We start from the raw sequence: 27,517 nt of genomic DNA on the forward strand, positions 1-27,517 counted from the left end.
CTCTAAAATAATTCCTCTTAACACCGAGGAAGAAAAAATTCTGATGAAACACAATTATCTGCTTGGTAGTGCTAAGAGGACAGGAGCTAATGAAATACAGTCATCTCCTCGGTACAGTGAGGACAGAAGCTCATTTCCTTCCATTAAGATGAACTGTGCAGGGCAGTGATTCATTGCGGCTGACAAGGGAATGCAAAATGAAACACTTAGCCAGCATCCACCCGTTTCTACAAATTCAGTGCCAGAGTCATGTCCAGTTAAGGAATGGGTAAAATGCCAAGTTTCTGGCCCAAGGGTAGACGTACAAGGACTGGGAGAAGTGGAAGGGAAAAGCAAGAGCAGTGGGGAGCAGAGGTTGAGGGATCGTGACAATAAGACTCCACCAATGGAGGTGGGCAAAGGGTCCTCTCTCTGGACAGCCTAAATTACATCTCTTCTCTACTCCTTCAGGGAAAAGTCAAATGGCACCCAGGCAGGTCTCAAGAACTTAATAATTGAGGTTAAAAATTATAGCTCAGAGGTATATGGCCATTTCTTATTGTGGATGTGCAGTCTGCATGAAAAACAAAAGGCCAGAGGTGCTGAGACCCTTGGAATCAAGTTCTTCCCACAGGGAACCCTTGTCTTCTAATGTAGAGAGGACTTTCCCTGGCCCGTAAAATGGAATTACTGCCAAGTCAAACTCTGCAACTTGCCTAAGGGTCACTGATACTACAGTGCACTGACTAAAGGCACATGCATGCACATGTACACACAGGAAAACACAACACATACATACACACATAAGCACACATGCACACATACATAGGCACATAGGCAGGCAGAAACATACAGAGGCACATACATACACACTCAGGCATACACACACATGCATGCACACCCACAGGCATGGATACATAAACATACATATACAGCCACACATATACATACACACAGGTACACACAAACATTCACACACAGATATGCTGTGCATGTACACATGCAAACACATACACACATTCACACAAACATAAACAAATACACAGACAGGCACACACATATGCATTCACACAGGTACATGCACAAACACAATGGGCACACATATAAACATTTACACAAAAGCATACCCATACATGCACATATATATACACATGCGTATTTATATATATACACATAGATACACATATATGTCCATACATATATACACATGTATATGTACACACATAGACATACACAGAAGCACAATGCATATACATATGCACATATACCCACATACACAGACATACTCACAAAATCCACATGTATATACATATGTCCATAAAATATACATGAAGAGGTATATGCATATGTACACATGTATATGTATACATGCATATATCCAGGTTCATACATATACACACATGTACACACACACACAAATCTGTCATTTCAAACTATGCTTTCCCTTGAACTAGAGAGCTAAGGCATGTTTCAACCTGCCTCAGTAACTGCACTTTGAAAATCAACTGTTCTCAGTCCCTTCCAAATTATGTACACCCTCTTCTATATTTTGGTAGACACACGCCAGAAACTGGAAGGCAGTCTGCTCTTATATTCCCAGGAAACAAAGCAGTGCATATCCATTCCCAAGGCACTCGGAATAACTCTTCATAGCGGTTTTAGAAATGGAACCTTTAGTCCTAAGTCTATGTGGAAGAAACACACTAACAATTAATGTAAAACAAAAGCAAGTTCAAAGTCTACAACTACACAGTGGAAATGTCCTGGTCCTGGGAGAATAAGAGAAGTGACATTTTATCAATTGCAGACTCGGAACCTTGGGAACAATCAGATCCATAGGATAAGATACTAAGTCTACTTCTAATTCAATTGTCCTGAAGTTCCTTTACATCCATCCAAAAAGATGGTTATAAAGAGGAAAAATAAGCAGGATGTCTCACAGACAACCAACGAGCACACTATAAACTGTGCTCACACTTGTCGTTATTCTGAACCTTTCTTTCTGTGGCTTCTCACCCACTTGTAACCTTGGAAGCCACCTATCTTAGTTAGCATTAACTATCAATTTGACACAGCCTAAAGGCGCCTGAGAAAAAAATGTCTCAGTTGAGTGACTGTCTTCCTCAGCAGAGCCCAGCAGTGGTCTGTGAGGGACTGTCTTCCTCAGTAGAGCCCAGCAGTGGTCTGTGAGGGACTGTCTTCCTCAGTAGAGCCCAGCAGTGGTCTGTGAGGGACTGTCTTCCTCAGCAGAGCCCAGCAGTGGTCTGTGAGGGACTGACTTCCTCAGTAGAGCCCAGCAGTGGTCTATGAGGGACTGTCTTCCTCAGCAGAGCCCAGCAGTGGTCTGTGAGGGACTGTCTTCCTCAGCAGAGCCCAGCAGTGGTCTGTGAGGGACTGTCTTCCTCAGCAGAGCCCAGCAGTGGTCTGTGAGGGACTGTCTTCCTCAGCAGAGCCCAGCAGTGGTCTGTGAGGGACTGTCTTCCTCAGCAGAGCCCAGCAGTGGTCTGTGAGGGACTGTCTTCCTCAGTAGAGCCCAGCAGTAGTCTGTGAGGGACTGTCTTCCTCAGCAGAGCCCAGCAGTGGTCTGTGAGGGACTGTCTTCCTCAGTAGAGCCCAGCCCACCGTGAGTATAATTTCTTGGACAAGTGGCCCTGGGCTGGGCTGTATGAGAAACCTGGCTAAGCATGAACCAGTGAGCCAGCCAGACATCAAGCTGCGTTCCTCCACAGTCTCTGCTTCAGATTCCTGCCTTGAGTTTCTGCCCTGATGTCCCTCCCAGATGAACTGAGACATGGAACTGAGATGAAACCAGCTCTTCTCGCCCCTAAGTTGTTTTTGGTCATGGTGGTTGTCACAGCAACATAAAGGCAGCCGGGCCAGCATCCTCCCTGCTAGTTCCTTCTGGTAGAATGTGGGTATCTTTCCATCGCAGTAAGACAGTGCTTTTCAGAAAGAAGAGATTGCTCTAAGCAAACGTAAGAACAAGGAAACTCCTACCTTGCTAAGTTCTAGGTAATTCTTGTTCGTGCCAATCATCGAAGAGGCAGCTCTCTTACTGAGTATGGTGGATTTGTGTCCTCGGAATTTAAAAGACGGGTAGGAAGATATGAGCGATCCCGTTTGTGACAGTTTTGACTGGAACAAATGACTGATCACAACATTTTCACTCGCTAGGAGATAAACAGATGAACATCGTGAGTGGCATTAAAATCACTGCCAAACATTAGGCTCACTCTCCATGGAAGCGCCCCTCCCCCATTCTGTGTGGACAGTGTCACTGCTATTGGACAATGGGGACTTCTTTGCCCTGGGCTCTATGTTGTCTCCACCGCATTTGCTTCTCCTGGCCGATAGCGGCTCTCATTGCCCTTGGCTTGAGTCTTGACCAGAGCTTTCCTACCTGAGCTTGTGACTCATGGCTCTCTAAGGAATACACATCCTCCTGTCTGGGTTGTCATCCCTGAATCTTACCAGCTCGCACCTGACAGGCTTTTGTGCACTTGACACTATCGTAAAAACATGAGTTTGGGGCTGCAATTCCTTCCCCATTGCAAGAAAATAACTACCCTATCTAGGAGACATTTCACCATGCGAACCCTGTCAGAGAAGTATTTAAGCACTTGTTGTGACTTGCCCTCCTTTGGTTGCTTCTGTCATTAGGTTAAAGTAGCCAAAACGCCCCTCTGAGTTCAGATACAGTGGTGAGGTGACCCATTCTGACACCAAACTATTCAGATCTGATGGTCTGGTGTCAGGAGATCTTGCCCAGCTACTCAAGAGATGGTCAGACCTCCAGCAGGTGGGTTTTAGATTATGAGTATTTTGAATAGCATAAAAACAATAATGTATGTGTTGGCTAAGAATCTGGGTGGTGCCTTCTGCTTCTAGTGTGCCTATGTAGGATACCTTCTGAGCTCAAGTGGCTTTTTAAAAACACTATGAAAATGACAGTGGCCATATCTTGAAGATTACTGCAAAATTAAAATTTGAAATAATTTACGTAACTTCTTAGGATCATGTTTAGCCTATCCGACACTTAGTGTTCATCAGCAAAGTGTGTTTGTTTCTACCTTTTCCACACACAAAACAGCAAACCACATATATACGTATATGGTGTGTATACATGCTGTGTGTGTGTAATATCTTCAATGGAAATTCACTGCATTAGTGAACAAGAAGGGAAACAGCACTATCAGAGAAGGGAGTGAGACAATGGAAGAAACAGTCAAGAGGGAACGCTGGAATTCTGGGCGAAAATGACAGGTGTCAGGATAAATGTGTTACCTTTAGTACATACCTACACATACACACATCATCTACATGTATATCTGAGACTTTCTGGGTACTAAACATGCCTAATCAAAATGCAGCCACATAATAAGAGCTCACCCAAGCCCTGGCCTTGGCACTGCCAGTTCTTCAGCAGAACTAATTGCTGATTCAGCACTGTAGTGGGGACGATGATTCACTGGAGAGCTTTGGGAAGGCCAATGGTCAGCAAGTGCTGAGCAAGGTGGGTGTTGATAGCCACACCTTATCCTATTAATAAAGGGCTAATTAATAAAGGGAAAGAGGGGCTGTTAGAATAGAATACCACTGCTGACGGAAAACCCTCGCTTCGCGGCTCTTAGAGAAAATCATTGGGTAGAATTGTGATGGGACATTGGGCTTCCTCAGTCTTACAATGCTTTCTCACAGATTACAAACCAACAACAAAGAAAATGTAACCAGGAGAAACCAAAGGCACCTTATTCCAGCAGAGAAGGTGAACACTACCAGGGATAAGCCAGACCATCACTTCCTGGAGATCAATGCACAAAGGATCCCTCGTTTCCATGGGATTCCAGCCTCTCATATAAGAGAACACCAACTGACCCTGAACTCCTGCTCAAAACCAGCAGCTCGGGCATTGATCAGACAGGTGCTGAGAAGTGGGAGCACTGCCTGAGGGTAAAAGTGATGAAGCAGAACCGACTCCCTAACTGGGAGAAAACCGTAGAAAAGACATTCGTGGTAGAACGACAGAGGTGCATCCTGCTCCCCGCGGGCATGGCATCAATGAGTAAACTTTTGGTAATTTATTGAGTCCATGGAGGATAATTTCCTGATGTCCAGGAAGGGCACTGAGGTGCTTAGACATGGCGAGGAAAATGTTCCAGAAAACACAAGAAGAGATAGAAGGAGAGGTAAAGGCAAAAAAAGCATTTAGGAATTCTAATTTTTAAAAACCTTTAAATTTAAAAGTTTTTTAAAACTACCTTAAGATAATAATGTAAACGATAGGCACCACCCATTTAAAGATATATAAATTGAAAATTATAATTGAACAATTACATGTAATTGAACAATTATTATATGTATTTAAAGTGTGTGTGTGTGAGAGAGAGAGAGAGGGCTCATATATAAATGATAAAAAATGTCATTCTTCTAATGGGGTGAAGTGCATGAAATAAATTGAAAACACTACATATAAATACAGGCCACAACATATATTTTTTGCCCCATTTCTCTAAGTCACAGCGTCAGACAGCATGATTGAGAGCAGGGACTGGCATCTTTCTGCCACAAATGAGGGCCTCATGGGACATCCTGTCAGCGCCCTGGCCATGGCTGTGTGAGCTCCAGCAGAAAGTAGACATGCAGGCATCCCGCCTGCGTCTGCCTCTCAGGGCTGGGTGAGTGAATCTCCAGGAAGAGACAGTTTTATTTCCCTGTACTCTTAGGCTCAGGCGGGTAGAATCCCCCTTACCTTACTCAAAGGTAGACCCCTATCTTCCTCAAAAGAAGACCCCCCCACCTCCCTCAAAGATAGACCTTCCCCAAAGTTAAACCTCCAACTTGCTCGACAGGGTTTCCCACTGCGAGAGGGCTGTACTGGAGGTCCTTGTTTGTCAGCTAAATGTCCTTATAATTACTATCCGTGGCATCGTCTCAGCCTGCAGGTTCACAGGACACCATCACAGCCAGGCTTCTTTTGCTGGCACGATGCAATTAAGTGAGTAACTACAGTTTGTAGCCAAGCGCAGCCACCACATGTGCCTGGACTCACTGCTCCCAGCACAGTTCTGTGTACATTTGCATGGTCTATAGCTGCTGCCCTGTTGTTCCCACAGCACCGGTTCACTGCAAGGAGGCCTTAGGGTTCCCAAAACCTGACACACCTCCTGTGCTCTCCACAGAAAGCATGCACCACCTGACATACCAATCACAAATGTACCAAAGCATACTGTGAATTTAGCCTTCCTGCTGAGAACTAAACAATAGTCACCCATGTTTTCTTGGAATCAAATTAACGTCTTAACGAGAGTAAGCAACAGGAAAAAAATGAAAATATGGGCACTCGATAAGATAAGCCAGATTAAGACAGCCCTGGTCATCCTTTCCTCCTTCTAACTATGCACATATCTGTTCTAATATTGCAAAATACCTGAATGAAATCAAGATTGTGATGTTTAAGCCATGCTCTGTGTATCTGACCTTCACACAGAGACCCAAAGGGAAGCGCCTCACTAGTGAAAGCCGAAATAATTGCCATGGGAGGGCCACCAGCTGCTTCCTAGCAGGTGAGAAAGCATGAGTGTGTCAAGCCTCCCTTTCCTTGTGGTTTCATCATCTCCTGCAGGGTCTCGGCCCAGAGAGCTCACAACAGCTGTATGGCTGAGAGGCCAGCAGAGAGACTCACTGTGTAAACAGTGCGTCATGACTATGGGGCCGTGACATGGACAGGGACGTCCCAAGTCAGTGGTGACGCAGGCATCTGATCTTCAGTTCAAAGCGTTGACCTACTTCACCGAGTCCGAAGTGTCCTTCCAGGAAAGACAGATGGCCCTGCCTCAGCCAGAGACTTAACCCTACTTTAAGAGGCTACCGGAAAAACATGAATCACCAGGACTCTACTAAGAAAGGGATTACTAGAACAGATAGAATTACACGTGTGTAATTATGGCATGCAGTTAGAATATAGTGTTACATATTGTAGAGAATTATAGTTGATATGTGTACATAAAATATTAATACCCACTAAATAGGAGTCTAGATATGTGTACACATTTATATGTATGTATGTATTTATACATGTACACATTGATCAGATTTCTACTTAGTGGGCATTAATACTTCATAACTGAACGTACATAAAAATAAAATACCACTCTAATTGTGACCTGGGGTCATCTTTAGTAATGGAATTCACCCTGCTGTGGTCTAAATTGGAGCCACATCCGTCTTCGTTAGTCTCCATGGACACGCTCTTTCATATTCATGCGCAGACACAGGAAAGGTGTTTTCCGTGCCTGCCCACCAAAAGCTTAGCCAAATCTGGGTTTCTGCTGAGCTCCAAATTAGGCTGTAATCACCGTGCAGTGAGGCAACAACTCGTTATCCCAAACACTAGAGAGTAAATGACGTTCCAATTGCCCTTTAGATGATAGCACATTTTACTGGAAATCACCCCGAGATCAAGGAATAAGTGCGAGGAGAAAACAGACTCACTTTTCATGACGAACAGGAGGTTCTGCGAAAGGCTGTCCTTATTTCTCTCAACCGCGCCTCCAATTTCATACATTACCTGTAACGAGACAAAAATCACAAAATCACTTCATGATAAAAGGTGACACACTCGATTGAGTTGGATCTTTAAAGGCCCCCGTGTGAGGCACCATCAGGAAGTTCACGTTCCATGGAAGGGTGAATGAAGCTGGTTGTCCTGTTGCCCATGGCTGGAACAGAACATGTGAGCTGGGTATCATGAGCATTCACTGGACAGACATTGCCAAGTGCTAGCAGCTTCATCTACTCCAGAGAGACTTTTCTCAATAGGGCTGATCATGACCAGACGGGACCCTCGTCAGAAAGTAGGTATACACACAAACCCACATATACACACACATACATGCCTAGCATGCATGTATGCATGTATTTTACACAGTTGAACATCCCATAGTGAAAGACTCCTGGGTGTAATAAAGGTTCACTCAATCCATAACTAAAATGGAGGTAATGCAGAACCCTAGCTTCTCTGTGCTTCCTGTGTTAGGGAGGTCAGGCTGGTGACACCACACAGATAGACCACTTCATCTTTTCAAACATCTGGGGCTTTGATGAGCCCCTTTAATGTCCACTTGGACTTTGTTGAGCCTCTATAATGTCCCCAAGTTCCAATTTAAAAATTTCAGGATGGTGGTAGGTACTGTCCCATGTTGCCAAGTTGGTGACAGAATGTGTGGGAACATCTTTGCGGATGGCCCAAAAGTTAAGACAGAAAGGTTTACGTGCTGAGTCAGCATCTGACCGGCCCTGGCTGTCACTTGTTCAACCCATTTTTAGAAAATTAATGGCAGATGAACTCACCTTCTCCTGGCATAACCTCTGATGTCTCTGAGAAATCGGTGCTGCTTTGGGCTTGCTTCCCAGACTCCCTAAGCATCCTTCCAGATACCTGCAACATTTCTGTGAAGATTGTGTCTGTATTCCCCTCTCCCAACATCCCTCTTCCTGGCTTCACATGTTCCTGGTGCAGACAATTGGCAGTATTCCAACACCAGGTATTTAAGCCACAGCCCTCCTATGGGACAGCCCATGGCATCTCCTCACTTGCTCTGAGCTTGCCCCACCCTCCCGGTATTCCCCCAACTCCTCCAGCGCTCAGAGGGGCTGCTTCTCTAACTTCCCCCAGGCCCTGGACCTTAGGCTGACCATAGGAGCACTAGCTGGCACTGGAGTGCTTCCACACCCCTGACTGGGACAGCAGGGACAGGGCAGTCCCTCGTCCTCTGCGCCCACCATGGCATGCTGAGGTTTCAGATCAGTCCTGCTTGCTCAGTTTCCCGACTCACTATTTGATGACATCGCATCACAGTACACCCTGGAACTGTCAGAAATATTTTTGCTGGTCTTCAACTTCCCAGCACCATCTCTAATTTCTCTCATTCTTAGCAGCTGACCGTATTTCTTGCTTTCAGGGAAAGACTAAGACTCTTTTACATGAAAACATCTCTGGGCTCTAATTTCCTTTCCAAATAGCTCTTCATTTCATCCTCTGCATGCTGTGAAGGTGGAGAGCTTTAATGACCAGCATGTCTGCCCGAGGATTGCCCCTGCCTTCTGACAGTGACTAAAGCCCCTGTTGTCTCCTCAGTTCCCACTTTTTAGACTTAGTAATTCATACTAGTGAACAGTACTACTGCTTGTTATCATAATTAAAATAATAAAAAGACCAAAAGTTCAGTTCTTCTTTCTACTTTCTCAGCTGAGTTTATGCCAACTCCACTGTTAGAGGGGAATGCCATTTACACAGAAGCCCTAGGCCTCTGGGGTATAGTTCTCTTTATTATATGGCTCTAGTCTATAATACCAGTCTATTTCCTGCATGAGAATCTAACGGTTTCAAATGAAACACATAAACACACATACACACATATTTATAAACATAGGCACGCACACACACGCATGTGCACGCATAAACAAGACTAAACTGATTTTCTGGGAAAACATTTATTTTCCTTCTTGTTTCTGTCATGGCTTATGTCTCCTTCTGACCTCCATGACAAGACGACCACCATGGACCTATGTAGTGCCTACCTGTTAGTTGGCCAGCTCACTCTCCACAGCAGCTAGCAAATACCTCATCCATCTGGTACAATGACTCTGTAGTGAAAACGGCAAGTGGCTTTGCTGCATTGTGACTGAGAAGACCGTGTCACAGCATGGCCTTCTTAAGATTATACAGGTTTTGCCATCATGAAGTCGTGAGGTTGCTGGATCTGAGAAGTTTTCACGCATAATATCCTGGTTTACAGATCTAGAGTCAAGGCCGGAAGTTTTTGCTAAAACTGAAACTCACAGTTTCCCTAATGCAGACTTTACCAGCTACATTCTCTAGAAAAAATAAAACACACACACACACATTCACACACATCAGCATTCAGGATGACTTGATATTTATAGGTAGGAAGAATAGAGTGTGTGGCTAGCAGAATTCATCTTATGGCAAGCATTTTTGCATTAAACATTACATCACCTTGTAGGTTTTTTTTCCCCTGTAAATTTACTAAGCCTTTAAGTACTTTTCAGGGGGATAAATCACATTCTATAAAGTTCCCCAACCGTAAACTTCTGACCCAAGTTCTAAGAAAAGGATAAATTCAGTACAGATATGATTTGAGTAAGCATTTTAGCCTAAACACTGAACACTACCATAAACAATATCGTAATACAAGGAGCCTAGCTGTTTCTTATGATTGGCAGGGCATGGAGTCTCCAAACTTAAATTCAAATAATTTCTCTAATCTCAAATCTGAAATCAAGTATTTTATATGGCATATTTTATGGGATAATATATGGGATATTTTAGTGGGAAATGGTGTTAGACACAGTCATCTGTACCCAGGGCAGCACTACAACCTGTCATTTTGGGGACAGTGTCTATGCATTTTGCAAAGGACATACAATACATGCATCTGCATACAATGTGATTGTGTATGTAGACACATAAGACACATGTTGAAATACATCCTTTAAGGCTAAAGAACAACCAGACCCTGAATTTGGTTTCTTAATGAAAAGAGCTAATTCCATCTAACGAGTCTGCAGCTGGCATTGCAAGCTCCATCTAATACTGCATGGATGCTGCCGTTATGAGCACACAGCAGAAAGACTGCCCGAGCAGGCCCTGAACTTTAAAGAGAACAAAAAGAAAGGAAGGAAGGGAGACGTGAGGGTAGGACAGAGATCAGTTCATAAGAAGGGGGCTGGCCGGAATGAGGAGGATGAAAAAGAGGTGCATGTGATCACAGCCCTGTGTTCAAGACAGAAATATCACAAATAAAGTCTAAATACAAGGTGCCCATCCATAACAACATTTGTGGCATGAATAGTATCTTCCTGTCTTTCAAATATCACAGCTTACTACTTTAAATTTAGGGTTCCTGGAGTCCCATGGTTTGGTAAAGGATAATATAGGTAAGTTCTATGTGTCTCTAGCCGGTTTCCTTCCAGGGCAAAATCCTGTAGTATAATCAACACTGGGAAATTGACCAATGCAATGAAACTATCGAGCATTACACCAGCATGGAGCCCTGTGTGTTCAGAGTTTCCTTTGATAGACCCTTCCCATAGCTCAGTCCGTTTGTATGTCTATTCTTGGTTCTTTGTTTGGTGGAGCCCTCTGCCTGCTGCCACTGTCTGGAAGACAAAGCTTTGATATGTCACGTGAAGCACAGTCAGCTAATTCTTCCCACTTCACTCTTTACAAAAGTTATTGGAGCAATTTAAGCATCATTGTAGCAACTTAAGCGTCATTGTAGCAACTTGAGCGTCATTGTAGCAACTTACGCATCATTGTAGCAACTTAAGCAACTTAAGTGTCTTTGTAGCAACTTAAGTATCATTGTAGCAACTTAAGTGTCATTGTAGCAACTTAAGTTCCTGAACCCTTTCCTTACACATTTGACAGCGAGGTGGGCTGTGCTTCTGTGTTCCTGCTTAGTACTGGCATCATCACAGGCTTGCTCTCTCTCTTCCTCCCCCCCCCCACCCCACACAGTGAGAGCTGACAACTTTCTGCACTGCCTTCTATCCATGAACACGGTACACCTCTCCTGTTTGGACTCTGACTTCCTCTATAATCATTTTGTGCTTTTCAGGGTACTCTTTCTATTTATCTTTTAGGAGCGTTTCTTATACCTATACATTTTATTGCTTTTTGAGTTCCTATGAATGCTATCCTGTTTAATCTCGGTGTCCACTACTGATTTAAGAATACAGAAAATGTTTAAGCTTTTCTTCTATCTTTTTAAAATGTTTAATCACTTGCAGATTTCAGACGTGAGTGCTATACATCACCCTTCCCTCCCCCTCCAACTCTTCCCACATTCCTCCCTACACTGCCTCTCCACTTTGTAGCCTCTTCTTTGCTATTGTTACATCATATGTCCTGGCTGAACTTCCTATTTCTGTGTGCTTTTCTTTCTTCTTAGTGGATTCCTTGTGATTCTGTCCACTGATACATATGCCGTGTGTAAGCAGGGATAGGTGTCCCCCCCCCCAGTCTATCAGGAATTTATTTGCCTTCTTACCTCGCTAAATTCACTAAAACCTCCAGTGAACGCTAGGCTGCATTGGTGACAGCCAGCATCTTTGCCAGCCTCCTGATCTTAGGAGGAGAGTACCCAGTTTCTACGGTTACAGAGAACATGAGCAATGGGAGCTGTGGGTGCTCTTTCATGGGGTGAGCCATCTCCTCCAGGGCCGTCTTCTTGAGAATCACATGATACCGGCAATGGACTTCTCTGCTGTGGGCTGTGGGTGCTCTTTCTGGGGCCAACACCATCTCCTCCACGACTGTTTTCTTAGAATGTTTCTTGTATGTTGAAACTTACCAGATGCCTTTTCCATATTCATTGATACAATGACATGATTTTTCTCCTTTAGCTTATTAGTATTCTGGATTACCTTGAATGATTTTCAAATATTGAAAGTACTTACATCTTGGAAAACATTAACTGACCATGGTAATTGTGTGTGTGTGTGTGTGTGTGTGTGTGTGTGTACCACAAATTGCTAAGTTCAGTTTGCTATAGTTTTTGAGTGCCTCTCCAATTCTGTTCCTGAGTGACAGTTTCCTGGTGTCCCTGTGTTCTAGCTTTTGTCTGGTTCTGGGATGAGCAAAGTTAGCTTTGTAAAAGAAATCAGAAAGCACCCTGTCTTATATTTTTTGGATCAGACTGCATGGAGTCGGTACTAATTTTCTTTTAAGCATTTGGTAGAATTCTCCAGTTAAGCCATCTGTAAGAAAGAGATTTCTTTTTTGGGAACTTTGAATTTTCAAATTCCTTTCCTTGACTGGCCTGCTGGGACGATCTGCTTCACTGGGGTGAGCTGAGGTAGCTGCGCTTTCTGAGGAACCGGTCCATTTTAGCCTAACCATCAAATCGAGTGGACTTGCTTGTGTTCCCTTTTGATCTTCTGAATGCTGGCAGGGACACAGAGATTCTTTCTGGCTTATTCCTGATATTGTTATTTATATCCTTTTATGGTCAACCTTACTAGAGGTTTTTCGTTTTTATCCACGTGTTCAAGGGACTGTTTCTTTTTTAAAAAAGATTTATTTTGATTATTTTTAATTATGTTCAGATGCGTGCGTCTCTGCATGTGCATGCAGGAGTTCACAGAGGACAGAGCATTGGATGCTCTGGGCCTAGAGCTACAGACAGTTGTGAGCCACCTCGTGTGGGTGCTGGGGACTGAATCCAGATTCTTTGGAAGATAAGCAAGGGCTCTTAGCTGCTCAGCCCTCTCCCCAGATGACAGTTGTTTACTTCAGATTGATTTTCAGTCTATATTTTTTTAAAAAACAAATTTGTCATACAATATATTTTGATCATGTTTTTCCTTTTCCTTCAAATCCTCCTTGATCCTTTCCACTTCCCGCTACACCTATTTCATGATCTTTTACCCCTTTTTCTCAAAAACAAAACAAGAAACAGACAAAAAAATCAAAACAAATCCCTCCATTCTTGAGATTAAAGCTTAGGTTTCAGAATTTCTCTATTCCCGAGTAGATGAGCATTTGATGTTTACATAGACTTTCCTGCTGTGTTGACTGGTGATATCTTGTGCTTTCATTTTCAGCCAGCTACATATACATATATCTATATTTCCATGTATTAATTCTCATGTATTACATGTGTGTGTGTGTGTGTAAATGCTTATGTCCACATACACAAAAATTCTCTCTAGACTCTCTCCTGTCGCTTTTGCATGTGTTATTTAGGGTTTACTCTTTGGTGGCATGGTATCTATGGGTGCTGTTTAGTGGCAGGGAATCTAGGGGGTGCTATTTAGAGGCAGGGTATCTGGGGGTGCTATTTAGAGGCAGGGTATCTAGGAAGTGCTATTTAGAGGCAGGGTATCTAGGGGTGCTATTTAGTGGCAGGGTATCTAGAGGGTGCTATTTACTGGCAGGGTATCTGGAGAGTGCTATTTACTGGCAGGGTATCTAAGGGCACTTTTTACCCTCCCCAAGTATCTGGAGGATTTCCTTCCATTCTTTTCTAGTTCATTGCCAGCTGAATACTATCACGGCTGGTGAGCCTACTCTCTATCCCTCCCATGCTTTAGAACTGGTCGAGTTCTGGCTTGGGGTCCAGCACGTGATCTCTACTCATGAATTTTCCTCAGTTCCTAGAAAATGTGAGCCGTGCCTCAGGCAGCCCGAGTATCCTAAGAATGCTGCAGTATCCTGCTGGCTGTTGGTCCCTGTTACACAGTCAATGAGGAGGACGAGCTGCGCCTTCCACTTTGCCTTCTTTCTCTCGTCCTCCTCTGACACCTCTGAGCAGGGAGGCAGGTCCAACCTCTCTGCCACCCATGGCAGCATCAGCCTAGTTCCCCCGACCTCTTTAACATTTCCTTGGTGCTAGATGCCCTCCTTCTGGCCTCAGTCAGCTGCTACCTCCCCAGGCTGCCTGCCCAACAGGAAGACTCACGCTGTCTTTAAATTTTGTCAGGTGAAAGTCATTTACAACTGTGTCTAAAGAACAGATCTCCCAGTAAGGTAGCCACTGTGGCTCACCAAAAGTAATGCCTCTGGCAAGAGCAGCCATCAGCCCAAGGCAACACATTTGCATGTCAAAGACACAAAGTGAACTTACAGGGGACCAGGAGGTGCAGGAAGTCTGTGGGAATCAGGGAGTCTATAGGGACCCTGGAGACCAGGGAGTCTGTGGGAATCAGGGAGTCTATGGGGACCAGGAGGTGCAGGGAATCTGTGGGCATCAGGGAGTCTATGGGGACCTTGGAGATCAGGGAGCCTGTGGGAATCGGGGAGTCTATGGGGACCCTGGAGACCAGGGAGTCTGTGGGCATTAGGGAGTCTATGGGGACCTTGGAGACCAGGGAGTCTGTGGGCATCAGGCCACTGTGTTCCAGACAGTGTAAATGAAGGCAATCTCAAAAACCCAGCAAAGTGGACAGGTTTCTATGCAAGTAAAAATCTATCATAGAAACTACCCATAGCTTAGCAACTGGTTGTCAGGGGAACAGAAAACAATCTGTTCTCACCATGGCAGCACCCACCTGGGGCAGCAGAGAACAGGTTTTAAGCAGAAGGCTTTCCTGGGCCATTAAGACAGCTGTTCTGCCCAGGGCTTTGCTTCTATTGTTTATTCCTTGGGAGACAAAAGGAGAGATGTGGGAAAAGCAAAAGAGGGAGGCCAGGTTAATGTCCTCTTTTCCCCACCGTCCTCCTGCAATGGGTCCTTGGGTCTTCTTAGCTTCTCCGTCCTAAAGCCTGAAAGCCAGGCTTTATGCTCTGAGTGCCCGTCAGTCATGCAGTGCCTCTCATGCGTGTAATAGAGAAATTTATATGCACACAGCCCAGAACAAAAATCTTTAAGGAAATCGCTGTGTATTCAAAATTTTCTCTTTGGAATGATTCTTCTCAATAAAATTACTCAAAAGAAAACTTAGCATTCTGCTTCCGATTCAGCTGCGAGCAATAGTACTTAAGCCACGCTGTGACGGTGCCAGGCAGAGGGTCGGGCGGCAGCCGGGGAGCCACTGAAACAAGCTGCTTGGCTGCACAGACTCACTATAATAGTCCCGCACCATGATAAATACAATTAAAAGATAAACTGTGTGAGCTATACACAAAAAGCAGGGGGGTAAAAGGGTCTCACCGTGGCTGCAAACCACAGCTCATCAACCTGCCTGCTTTGCTGTCTCCACAGTGAAAATAAAAGTCAGGAAACACTGACGCACGTGCACCTTCCTCCTTAGTGGTGGCTATCAAGCTGGAGCTTGGCTCATCACCAAGAAAACAAAAAATAAGGCAAGAGAGAGCCTCAGTCATAGCTCCATCTACTCACACAGTATAGTTCCCTGAATTCTCTTATCAAGAGCAGCTGGCTCCCTTCCTTTGGGGAAGAAGTTTGGGCAGGGTCAGCCTGTACGGGTTGCCTGCTCGGCCTGTGTGAACCCTGGGACCAGTGGGAAAACCCGACCCTAAGTACCAACAATGAGGCTGGCACAGTCAGCGTTTCTAAAAGTAGGGTTTCCAGATTTCCCACCAGCCAGAGTCTTCATTTATATTTATTCACATGAAGGCATATCCTCCAGATCTCCCCAAACTCCACCATCACTGCTTCGAGGAGGCAGGCCAGAGACACACAGTTGCCACTCCCTCACCAGTTGGTTCCAATGCATAGTAAAGGCAGAGAACCAGGATGGAAGAAAACGAAACCAGTGAATGAGTGATGAAATCCAAGTGAGCGTTAGCAAGGGAGTGTGAGATGTAAGAATTAGTTTAATCAGAAGCTGAGCTACTAGGCCAACCAGTTTAGAATTAATGTAGATATCTGTGTGTTTCTTGGGACTGAATGGCTGCAAGACCGGGTGGGACAGAAACCTCTATCAACAAATGGCACCAATGTGGACAACTAAATCCACTTAAAACCTGAGAGAGCTTGGAAAGTAACTCTAGACACAAAAGAACAGGGTTAAGCACGGCTTCTTGGTAGCAGCATTTTCTCAGGTGAGCTCTGTCGCTAGAGGCAAGCATGTTTCGTTTAAGAGAGGCTTCCTGACTCAGCTTTAGCTGCAAAAACCTTGCAGCTCTTTTAAGAGGCTTTACCATTAAACACTTAAATGGTATTGATGAATAGCCAACATCATGCTTCTTGGTGGTGGCAGGGACCTTGAAACTCCATAGAGTCGTGGCAATAAACATGGCTCCTGCCAGTACCTCTGCCATGAAGCCAGACTCTCTGAAAGCTAAGGAATTGGTGGATCCTACTGACAAAGCCACAGTTTTAATCCTAGTCATAATGCTTAGCAAATTAAAGGCTCATGTAGTCAGACAAAGAGAGATATACAGTAAAGATAGATTCAGATGAAGAAAACCTCTAAATGATTCATAGTGTCTTTAAAAATATATGTAGACTTGGGAGAGAAAAGAAAAAGGATAAAGTTCTTAAAATAAAAAGAGAGAGGGAGAGAGAGAAGTTGGGTGTGGGGGACACACATCATTAATCCCAGCACTTGGGAGGCAGAGGCAGGCAGATCTCTGTGAGTTCAAGGACAACCAAAGATAAAACAAAGAGACAAACAAAGAGAAACTTTGTCTCAAAAAGCTAAAATTTAGAAATAAAATAAAAGAAATAGAGGTAAAAATAAAGCCATGTAAAGATGGAAACTACACAGAGAATCTGGATACTGTATGTTATTGTGTTGTCTTTGAATTATTTGATGGCTGAGGAAGGAGGTTGCTAAAAGATATTTGATTATAAATGCTGCTGGATTAATCCAACATATATATTTTGAACAGACATAAGACAAGACATCAGGTGAAATTTTCATCATTGTCCTGGTGCCTTACTTGAGCTCTGCTGTGTAAGTCAACATGTTGAAGTCAAGTCACATTGATAATTAATTATGTTATTATGTAATTAAAATGTTCCTGAGCTGGAGAGTGGCGTTTCCATGTGGTTGAAGTGCTGACAGTTAGAAGTTCCTCTATAAAGCCCCCTACAGTGACAGCTTAGGCATGCAAGAACATGTCATGGCAGAGCTTGGAAGACTGGCATGCATTGCTGTCACAGACCATGTTCTAGTCTTGCATGTGTATATGCACAAAGTCCTCTGTCTGTACTGTGTTTAATATACATATAGGTGTATATGTGAGTTTGTAATTACTTTCAATCTAATTTGTGCCCAATATTAGAGCAGTCACTGCTTTAATATCATAAAAGAGAAGCCATACTCAACAGAAATACAAAAAAAAAGTTCAATCTTCCACTGGATACATGCAAATCAATCCACAGTTGCGACACCATCTCACCCTAGTTAGAACAACTCAAAAATACAGAAAGTCTTACATACTCACCAAGAAACTGAAACAGACCCTTTGCTCCCTACTGGTAGGAATGTAAATTAGGATAGGTAGTATGGAAATCAGGGTGCAAAGTCCCCCCAAAGCTAAAGATAGATCCATTCTCTGACACATTGATTCCATTACTGTGCATAGAGCTACATGTTTTGAAAGCATTACACCAAAAAGATCTGTGTACTCTCATGTTTATTGTGGAACTATGTACCACAGCTATTGCCTGAGTCAACTCTGACCACCAGAGAGCTAACAATACAGAAATAGTTTATTTTGGCTGTCTGAAAGTTGGGGTGCAGGAGCCCCACTGTGACCATAGAAGACGACCTGCAGGAAAGGGAGCACGTCAGGGAAATCGATTCAAAGGACATGCAAGACTGTCACAAGCATTTCTGCACTTGAGCTATTGGAGCAACTCAGCTTTCACGGATGTTTGCAGACTTAGGTCTGCTGTGAAAACCAAAGCAAAGAGTGTCAATGACCAAGGAGGGACGAGCTATACCACTAGAGCTGCCCACATTCTTCTCCAGCTACGGGGAGGCCTGCACTTTCTGAATTACTTTAACAGGCAAGCAGAAGAATGAAATGAAGCCTTGATGGCATCACCATGGAGAAGAAGAACTTTAAATTCATCTGGAACATCTGACTTGTACAATGAAAAGATGTTACTTTCTACTCAGGAGAAACAAAGTTAGGGACAGGTTGGTAAAAAGAGTAGCTTGTGAGCTGTAGGTGAAGCATCTACAAGAGCCAACAGCTTCTGTTCTGCTCCTGGTAAGCTGTGTGAACAGACAGGAACAGCAGGTAGATGCACTAGGTGTAGCTGTTACTCCTTTGAGGAAAAACAATCCTTGGTTTTTTTTACAGACAATTACTGTCACCAAGGTGCTCGTCCTCATGCAGATGTGAAAGGTCAGTGACAGGAATGGCCTGCCTCTTTGGGAATTTCTTGGGACGTTGGTCAATAAGGTCTTGTGGGTCCCCAAAACACCATGGACTATTGCCATCATTCTTGGTTACCCTCTAGAATTTGACAGGAAGACCTTATAGCAGAAGACATGTTTAAGTCACAGGACATGGAGAAATCAGGCTGCTATTTCTTTTGAAGCTCCATCTCTACTGGTCAGCTTTCATAGAGCTGGGCGGTGCTATGTATGCTACCGGGGTAGAAGGGTATTCAGTGATCTCACCCAGGATGAATTCCATGAGTTACAATAATTAAGGCCTTAATATTGATGAGTAAGATGACCCCACTGGTATAATGGAGGCACAGATGTTATGGAAGTAAATAACCATGTTCTAACTATATAAGGTCTACTGCACTGGATGGAATCTATACCCGGCACTGTTAATTAGGACATGAGCCTGAGACTAGAGAGACCACAAGTTTAGGGGGAAAACATGCCACTATTATTCTGGTAAATGGAAATAACAGTAAAATAACTCATAATGACATATTGCTATATCCATAAATCAGGGCATCACTCAGTCCTCATGAGATAAAATTCAGCAATTAACACAGAGACTCACAGCTAGTCCATACGGAAAAAATAAAGTATTTTAGATTTTGAATTTTGACATTACAGTTTCTCAACTAGTATTAACTATGAGCGATTTCAAAATCTGAAACTGGAAATGCCTTTTGGATGAGTGACATTCAGTTTGACCTTAGGTTTCTTGTTTTGCTAAAATTTAAAAGAGGTATGATATCGAAATGATTTTTGAATTGATTTTGTTTTCAGAATGAGTTGAGAGAAAGTGAGTATTTGGAAGGTTGCAGTGAGCTCTGTGAGGGCCTGAAGCTCCAGAGAGAGACAGCCGGATCACATATCTGGGCAGTCATCTTCCTAGGACAGAGTTATAAGTGCTCACTGGCTTGGCACTCAGAAGATCATCAATATTTATGGAGCAGAAGTAAATCTGCGCATCCCTCATGCTTCCATTCCCTTCCTGCATCCTGTTATTTACAAGATGCAAAATATCCTCAGAGAAGTGGCTAGGATTAACAGATGATAAAAATGCAGAACTTTGCAGACATACTTGTGAATTCAATATATCACATCTGAATATATGTGAGGATTGGTCTAGCAAAATAAATAAACGATCATTGTCAGGAAACGCAAATGTGTCTGATTATTTTCCTCGCCTGGCTGCAGCTTTCTACCCAGTCTGTCCCAAGGACCTTGATCCTTGTGGGCTGGTGACTTTGTCCTGTTTGTCACCTAAATTAAAGCAGAGCACTAGGGCTACACAGGCAACACCTTGCACAGGCTCATGGGTCTGAATGCCGAGCACCCAGCTGATGGGACAGTTTGACCCAGCTGATGGGACAGTTTGGGGAGGTGGGGCATAGTTGGAGGGAAAGGATTGCCTGTTTGGGTCAGGGCTTGGGGTGTAATATCTGCCCACACTTCCTGCTCTCTTTCTACTTCCAGGTCCACCTGGAGGTCAGCCAGCTCCCACCACCATGCTGACATGGCCCTATGGCTATCCCACTTTCAAAAGCATGAGCAACTGCACCCTCATATGAGTTCAAATCAACCTCTCTTCCCTGAAGTCACTTCTTGTCAGCTCTTTGGTCACCGCATCGAGAAAGGTAATGGAAATGACAGGCTCTGTTATTTTTCCAAGAAGTGATTTCTCCCAATAGTTTTTAGTATTTCCTTTTGGTTCTGATTAATGGCAGGTGCTGGGAAAACTCAGAAACATGAAGAGTCATTATCTCAACACCAAGATGTTTGGGTGTTACATTTGAAGCAACTGAAATTAATGAGTATAGTCCATTAAAAGGAAAATGCCAATATTTTAGGAGATTCAAAGTTTCATATTTACAGCTTTCTGTAAGAGGAGGCACTGAACTTAGAAATAGAGTCACTGTACATGCCCTTCCTGGGAGAGAGAGAGAGAGAGAGAGAGAGAGAGAGAGAGATTGATTGATTGATTCACCTGCCAGGACAACCTTCAAAGAAAAAACTGATGTAGGAAGAGACACCAGGGCCCTGCTGAAGCTAATTTTTATTTTTATAAACACCTGCCCAAGAAGGGAACAAGTATAGATTATAAACTAAGCTCTTTCCATGTGGGTCCAAACGCTTTCATCAAACAACCTTTAATAGCATCAGTTTGGCTGAGACCAGACAGAGTAGATTGTTGTGTCTGAGGATTCTGCCTGGAGAAAAAGGGGGAAAAACAAAAACAACAAAAAAGAAGCCACCCATCGATTTATCTGTCTGCTTTGTCATTTTATTTACAGGGTCACTTCCAGAGTCTTCCTGGGTACATTGTGCCTCCAACAAATCTTCAGAGATAAAGGCCAGGGCAGAAGCTATAAATGTCACTGCTGACACAGGTGCATCGGCAAGGCTGAACAGGTCGAGGGTGTCCCCATGCACTGCCCGTGTCGACAGGCCAAGAGTGCAGAGGTTGATTTTAAGCAGTATGCCACCTAGCACATTCTAGAATTATCAGCGGGGTAAACATTTTCCTATGCAGAGAGATCTGGGTGGCGGCATGATTCTAAACAAGGGGCCATTTTCAAAACTCAGCTTATGCAGTGGGTGGGGGGCATGTCCTTTGTGTGGAAAATAAAAGCATTCAGGTGTCCTATGGACGGCCTGTGTTTCAGTAAAACCTTCTTATCCTCACTCCACGTCCATCAGCAACGTGTTAGTAACAGACCCCTGCAGCAGCCTGCGGAAATCACAAGGAACCATACTGATCTGGGCCTGACAACGCCTTCCTCATGGCTGTGGGGTAGGAGGTGGGGGAAGAATCCTGCTGCATGCTCTCAAACCAGAAGTGCACTTCAGGAGGGCACTAGATACTTTTATCCCTCCATAAACTCGCAATGAAGAGTACCTACACAGATTGCAAGGTTTTAATTTTCTTAAGGGAAATCATATTTAAAGGCTCTCTTTGAATGCACAGTGAAGTCTTACACACCTGTGGGCTCTCTTGCAATATTCTTTATAAATTTAAATACAAAGGAATCTAAGAGTTCCACAGAATTCTTTTTAATTGAGGGATAGCTACTTGCCACAACGGGACCTGTCTAGTCATCGAGAAAGAGAATGTCACATTAGCAGAAGTTAGGACAGTCATCTGCATTTTTTCTCTCTTAGTGCTGTTTTATGACTTCCATAGATGGAGAAATTACTAAATTGTCTCCACTTATCTTTCACGGAAGTCTATAAACTGTGGTGGAAAAACAGTAAGAGATCATAATACACCCAGAGAGGTTACAGCTGCCCTAACACTGATCAGCTTGTGCTAGGAAAACACCAAGTATTCAGACGTGTGTTACTAAACTTCCTCTGTATAACAAATGCACATTGCTAAGATATAAGAATTTACAAAGATTTATAAGATGTAAGAATTTACAAACCCAGCAAGGATATTTTACCACTTAACTCAAATAAGTTCACTGGCCCACCGATATTCTCTTCTGGACAAAGAAATGGCAAATCCTGACTGACCACTCAATTTAGTTTGGATCTTTCAGACTGTCCATTCAAATTTTTGATTGACCTTGTGGCCTGTACACACCGCAGGCCTTCAACTACTGTGGCAGGAGATATGATAGACACGCCTGTGTAAGGGAATGTGTAAATATAATCATTCCCGCATGTCTGCCAGTCTAATACTCCACTCCCTCAGGAAACTGTGAGATTCGAGATTATATTTCCCTCAGTTTTAAACTTCAGGGGTGTACAGCTGAGGGACCTTGTCTTCAGTCATATAGCTATGGGATAAAACTCAAACTTCGCTGATGTGGACTAACGCTGCTTTGTTTTCCTTTACACCATGGATTCTGGTAAAGTGCAGATGATAAAGCCTTGAGTGTGCTGACCCAGTAGGTGGAGGGGAGGAAAAGCCATGGGGATGTGCGAAATAAGACAAGGGCCTGCCACCTACCAGCAACTGTCGGTCATTCCCAAATTCATATCCACCCGGATTACACATCTTCAGTTGTAATTTCTCTCACACGTATAATTATTTAGACTCAGAAGGGGCCATGTTATACTAGGGTGGACCTACAATGCTTATGAAAGAGGAATTGACATGTGACACACGGAATGGCAGTGTTGAGAATAATGCATTCCCAAGTCAGGGACTGACTACATCCTGTTTGCAAAGAGGCCGGGAGGAATCTGCAGATGGTGGAATTTGAACTTCCATCTTACATTACCGGAAAGACGGTACACCTGCAGGGTGAAGCCACGCAGTTTCTGGGCTTCTGCAGCAACAGACTTAACTTCACCTGTCAGTGGAAGATCTTGATGAATCACCCACCTTCACCAAAGGCCTACTTAGAGAACACCAACACAGAATTGTTTACACGCACGGATGTGGTCACGATGCACGCGTCAGGCATCATTACTGATCACTGACCGCACAGCAAGTGAAAGCAGCACAGATTAGGTCAGGAACCCTGTGTTCAGAGATGGCCCAGATCTAGGGCGGAGGGTGGGGAACTTCCAAGCAAGGAAAACCACAGGAGACAAAGAGATTGAGAAGTGCAGGAGTTAGGAAGAAACTCTACAATGTGTCATGCTTTACTGTGCTTCTCTTTTCTCGCATACAAACTCATATGAAACAACGTAGACTTGTATTTTCTACTGAGGCGGCTGCTGCAACACTAAACACAGACTGGGCGGCTGGAAACGAACAGAGTCTGTGCTCATGTGGTTCTGAAGAGAGAAGGTGGTTGGAGCTCTGGGAGCTTTCTGGCCTGCCTCTCTCTGCCAGGAAGGCTCATGTCCTATTTGCTCACAGCCAGGATGGCTTTAACCATGGAGAGTTGGGATCGCACGACTCCCCAGACCTCTCTGTGCACTCCCATTGGAGTCCGATTACCTGATCTCATGGATTCTTACACTGTGAGACACAGCCTGAGCCCCCTGTTCTGAGCAAGGCTGTATTGACAACTTGCACGCAAGAGGATCTAAGAGGTCATAAGATTGTGGGATGTGTACTTCACAACTGAATTTTTACTTAAATTTTATTAATTCAATCTTTACCTTTAGCCTCAGATCACTTTATAACTTGCTTTTCTCACGTCAAAATTGAGGCGCTTTAAAGCACAATTTCCAACAAGAGTTAGTTTAGAATCATTCGACTCTCCTAAGAGCTGACATTGTCAAGCCGTAATTCTTCTTTTCTTCAAGATCCTTAATTTTAACAGCCAATAAACTCAGACACACTTGTGGATTTAATGCTTATCTGTCATTTAAATCACCAGGTTAGAGCAAGCCCTAAACCAGGTAACTTTATATATGATTTAAAATTGACTAAAACAAATAAACAAAAAGAAGCCAAGCTCAAGCCCCTAAAGCCTTCTTTAATTCAACCGTGTGCTCATTAATGAGATCTTGTTAATATTTCATGCACAGCCTCTCCCTGTTCCCTTTAAAATATCTCTGTAATGGAGATTGCAAGCTGCACCATGCTCCTAGGGGTAATGAAACATTCAGATGTGTTTAGGAAGGATCTTCAGATGTAATTCACATAATGGTGCTTAAACATTTCTAAAAGGACCTCCGAGTTTCCGCCCCAAACAAGCTTCCGAAGCAGGGTGGAGGCTCCTCTTTAGAGTTCTCACTGGGTGAGTCCACCTAGAACTCACCCAGGTGGGGACAAGGGAGCAATGCTAGTGTCTGCCTCTGCGGTAACGACACTCCTTCTCATAGGGTACAGCGGATTCTCACTAACATAGCAAGGAAGCGCTGCAAGAAGGGCAGAGTGATGGAAGATATTTCACGCAGTTCACCTGATCAATAAGATGCGACCAATAGGTTCAAAAATACATGGGTTCATTGGACTCTCTTCATGGGAGGCAACTCTGGGGTCAAAGGTCATGAACAATACCTGCTGCTTTTGGGTGGGTGAATGTCTCCTGTACCCCTTAAGGGACAAAAAGGTAGAATGTCCCTTTTGTTTTCCAATGCAACAGTTCACCATGCAAGTGCACGTGGCTACATCTGCCGATTCAGAAGCCATATGGACTGACACATTGTTGCAAATCACATTGCATCTACACTACCACCGAGCGAGTCCTTGGGGAGTCCTTTGGCTACAACTCCTTAGTACATCTCACCGAAATGAAAGATTTCTGTAAAGCCACAAAAATCGACTCCAATTATGGAAAACGCTCTTAAAAAACAAAACTGCTTTCAGTGGAAAATGCATGATTGTGCAGGGGCTTTGGCGCTGTACCAACTAATTATCGGGCTGTCCCCGTGTTCTTTAATTCCTCCAAGAACTCGGTGAATAATTCCCTATTACATTAAACTGTCGGTTGTTTTCCCCTTAAATTTTCAAAAACAAAATTAAAATTGAAATGCTATTAGGTGCTCAGAAAAATAATTACAACTGAACTCGAAATAATCTAGCTATGATTCCAGACCACATTGTTGCTGATTTTTCATGCAGTCAGCCCTTTTTATGGGACTGCTTTGTCTTTATGGCACAATACAATAGACTTATAAAGAAGAACATTCAAATATGTGCCTGACAGAGCTGCTAGGAAGGTCTTGAGAAAATAATTTCCTAAATTATAAAAAGTCATGATACCCAACAAAAGCTTTGTGCATTCTTTTTCCTCACAATTCAGAAAATGTATAATGAGAAGTCAGAGTTTTAAAAACATCTGAAGACAACACTAGAACCTCCCTCTAATTGTAAGGACTCTGAAAAAGCCAAGGAGAAGTAAAAATTAGTAACAGTTCAGACATCAAGATACAGAATCTTTCATCAGTTTCTTTTTGTGTCCCACAAGCCTCTTCAAGCATCTAACAACACTGGTCCACTTCTCACAGGGACCTCTTATGCCGCATTACCACCTCATCTGGTGGGCTCCTACTCTCCTCTCTGGGGTCTGAGGGCCTTCCTTCTCTCGCACACAGCTGATTTTCCTCCTGTTGTTCTAAGGCTGGATTCTAAACATGAGTTTGTTTCCTTCCTCCATCCTATTAGGGTTTGCATTAAACTCCACGCTGCCAGTTTGGAACAGCTGAACCTGAGTGTGTCTGCTGCTCCCTTCTCCAAGAGCACGTGTGTTGGGCTGACACAGTATACTCCCTGTTTCTCAGCCACATGAGGACTGTGGGGTTCTCCTGGGCTCTGACCCCTAGCTTTGAGCATCTCTTCTCTGACCTCTCTTCTGTCCTCTTCCTATGAATGCCACTTCCTTATTCTTTACAACTGCTCAAACATGGATGCTGGCCAATCATTGAAGAGCCTGCTCTGCTTCTCCCGAGTCTGTCTAACATCACCTGTCCAGTTATGACTGCTTCATCTTCTCTCCAGTCTGAAAATATGCCAGGAGTCAAAAGGATAAAGCCATCAGCAGGCACACACTACTGACGGTGGGTTAGCCGAAATCAATGATGTCGGTCTTTCCTCATCCAATGAAACTTGCACCCTTTCCCAAATAAGTGGGTGATATGTTGAGGGGCATCTGCCCTCTTACCCATACTGATTTCCCCCTACTGCAGTTTTGGGGGACAATCTCTTTCTCAGACTACTTAGCACCGTGGAGTTCACTGTTCTCTGGCTTCTGCCTGTCCAACACTGCTGTCCTGCCTTTGAAGGCAGAAGTGATGTGAGCTACACCTCTATGCTTTCTAACATTTTGCCTGGTGAGCCCACCACACACAAGCTTCTTTTCGCTGTGGGAGTGCTTGCTGCTGTTTGGTATGCTCAGTGGCAGAAGGCAGCTTGGTCTCATTGATGGAGGTGGGTCTTCTTTCTATGTGTTGCTTTCACTGGTTAATTAATAAAGAAACTGCTTGGCCTTTAATAGGACAGAAAATTAGGTAGGCGGAGTAGACAGACAGAATGCTGAGAGAAAAAGCCGAGTCAGGCAGTCGCCATGATTCTTCCACTCCAGACAGATGCAGGTTAAGATCTTCCCTGGTAAGCCACCTCGTGGGCTACACAGATTATTAGAAATGGGTTAGATCAATATGTAAGAGCTAACCAATAAGAGGCTGGAACTAATGGCCCAGGCAGTGTTTAAAAGAATACAGTTTCTGTGTAATTATTTTCGGGCGTAAGCTAGCCATGCGGGCGGCCGGGTGCCGGGGACGCAGCCCCCCGTTCTGCAACATCTCATGCATACCTTAAGAGCACCCCTGCGATTTCAACTTAAGACTCTCTCAAAGTTCTTTTCCTAAGCCGAGTTGTTTTCTGCCCAGACAATGAGAGCTGATTCTGTCCTATGCAACTGAGTTCAGTGCAGTAGAGGGACTGCATTTCCAGAGTCCAAGTCCCCAGTGGGATACCTCCCCTTCGAAGTTAGTCAGCTCCTCTGGAGAAGAGTGCTCTGCTTTGCTGAGCCAGATAATTGCTTCCTTATCCAGTATTAGGCTGGTAGCAGCAGCGTATCCGTTTTTGTGACTTTGTGTTCTGCCATCTGACTGCTTGGTATGTGCATATTCCTGGCTCATCTCTCATCCTCTTCCGGTGGAGAAGGCGTCTCCACAAACAAGGGAAGAGATGAACTGGGAGGCCTTGATGAGTCCCTCGTTTTCACTAAGTGGGAGTTCAAAGTGTATGTGTATGTGGTTATAATTCGAAAAGTGGAAGACATCAACAATAAAAAGAGTTGCGTATAGAAAAACAGATTTAATTAAGAGGTGGATAGATGTTGTTAAA

At 43.9% G+C, this 27,517-nt stretch overlaps 1 protein-coding gene across 2 annotated transcripts in view; it reads right to left on the reverse strand.

Annotated features, from left to right (window-relative positions):
- Nucleotides 1-27,517, reverse strand: part of Myo16 (myosin XVI) — a 427,263-nt gene that overhangs the window by 119,689 nt on the left and 280,057 nt on the right. For both annotated transcript variants that reach the window (XM_041673988.1, XM_041673987.1), the window contains exons 24-25: nt 7,471-7,546; nt 2,977-3,149 (exon numbers count right to left, since the gene is read on the reverse strand). In XM_041673988.1, coding sequence (XP_041529922.1) covers nt 2,977-3,149; nt 7,471-7,546 — 249 coding nt within the window. The remainder of the gene's footprint in view (nt 1-2,976; nt 3,150-7,470; nt 7,547-27,517) is intronic.

Source organism: Microtus oregoni, unplaced genomic scaffold (genome assembly GCF_018167655.1).
Source record: "Microtus oregoni isolate MIOR12 unplaced genomic scaffold, Mior012 000024F_ref0000369, whole genome shotgun sequence".
NCBI classification, from domain to species: Eukaryota; Metazoa; Chordata; class Mammalia; order Rodentia; family Cricetidae; genus Microtus; species Microtus oregoni.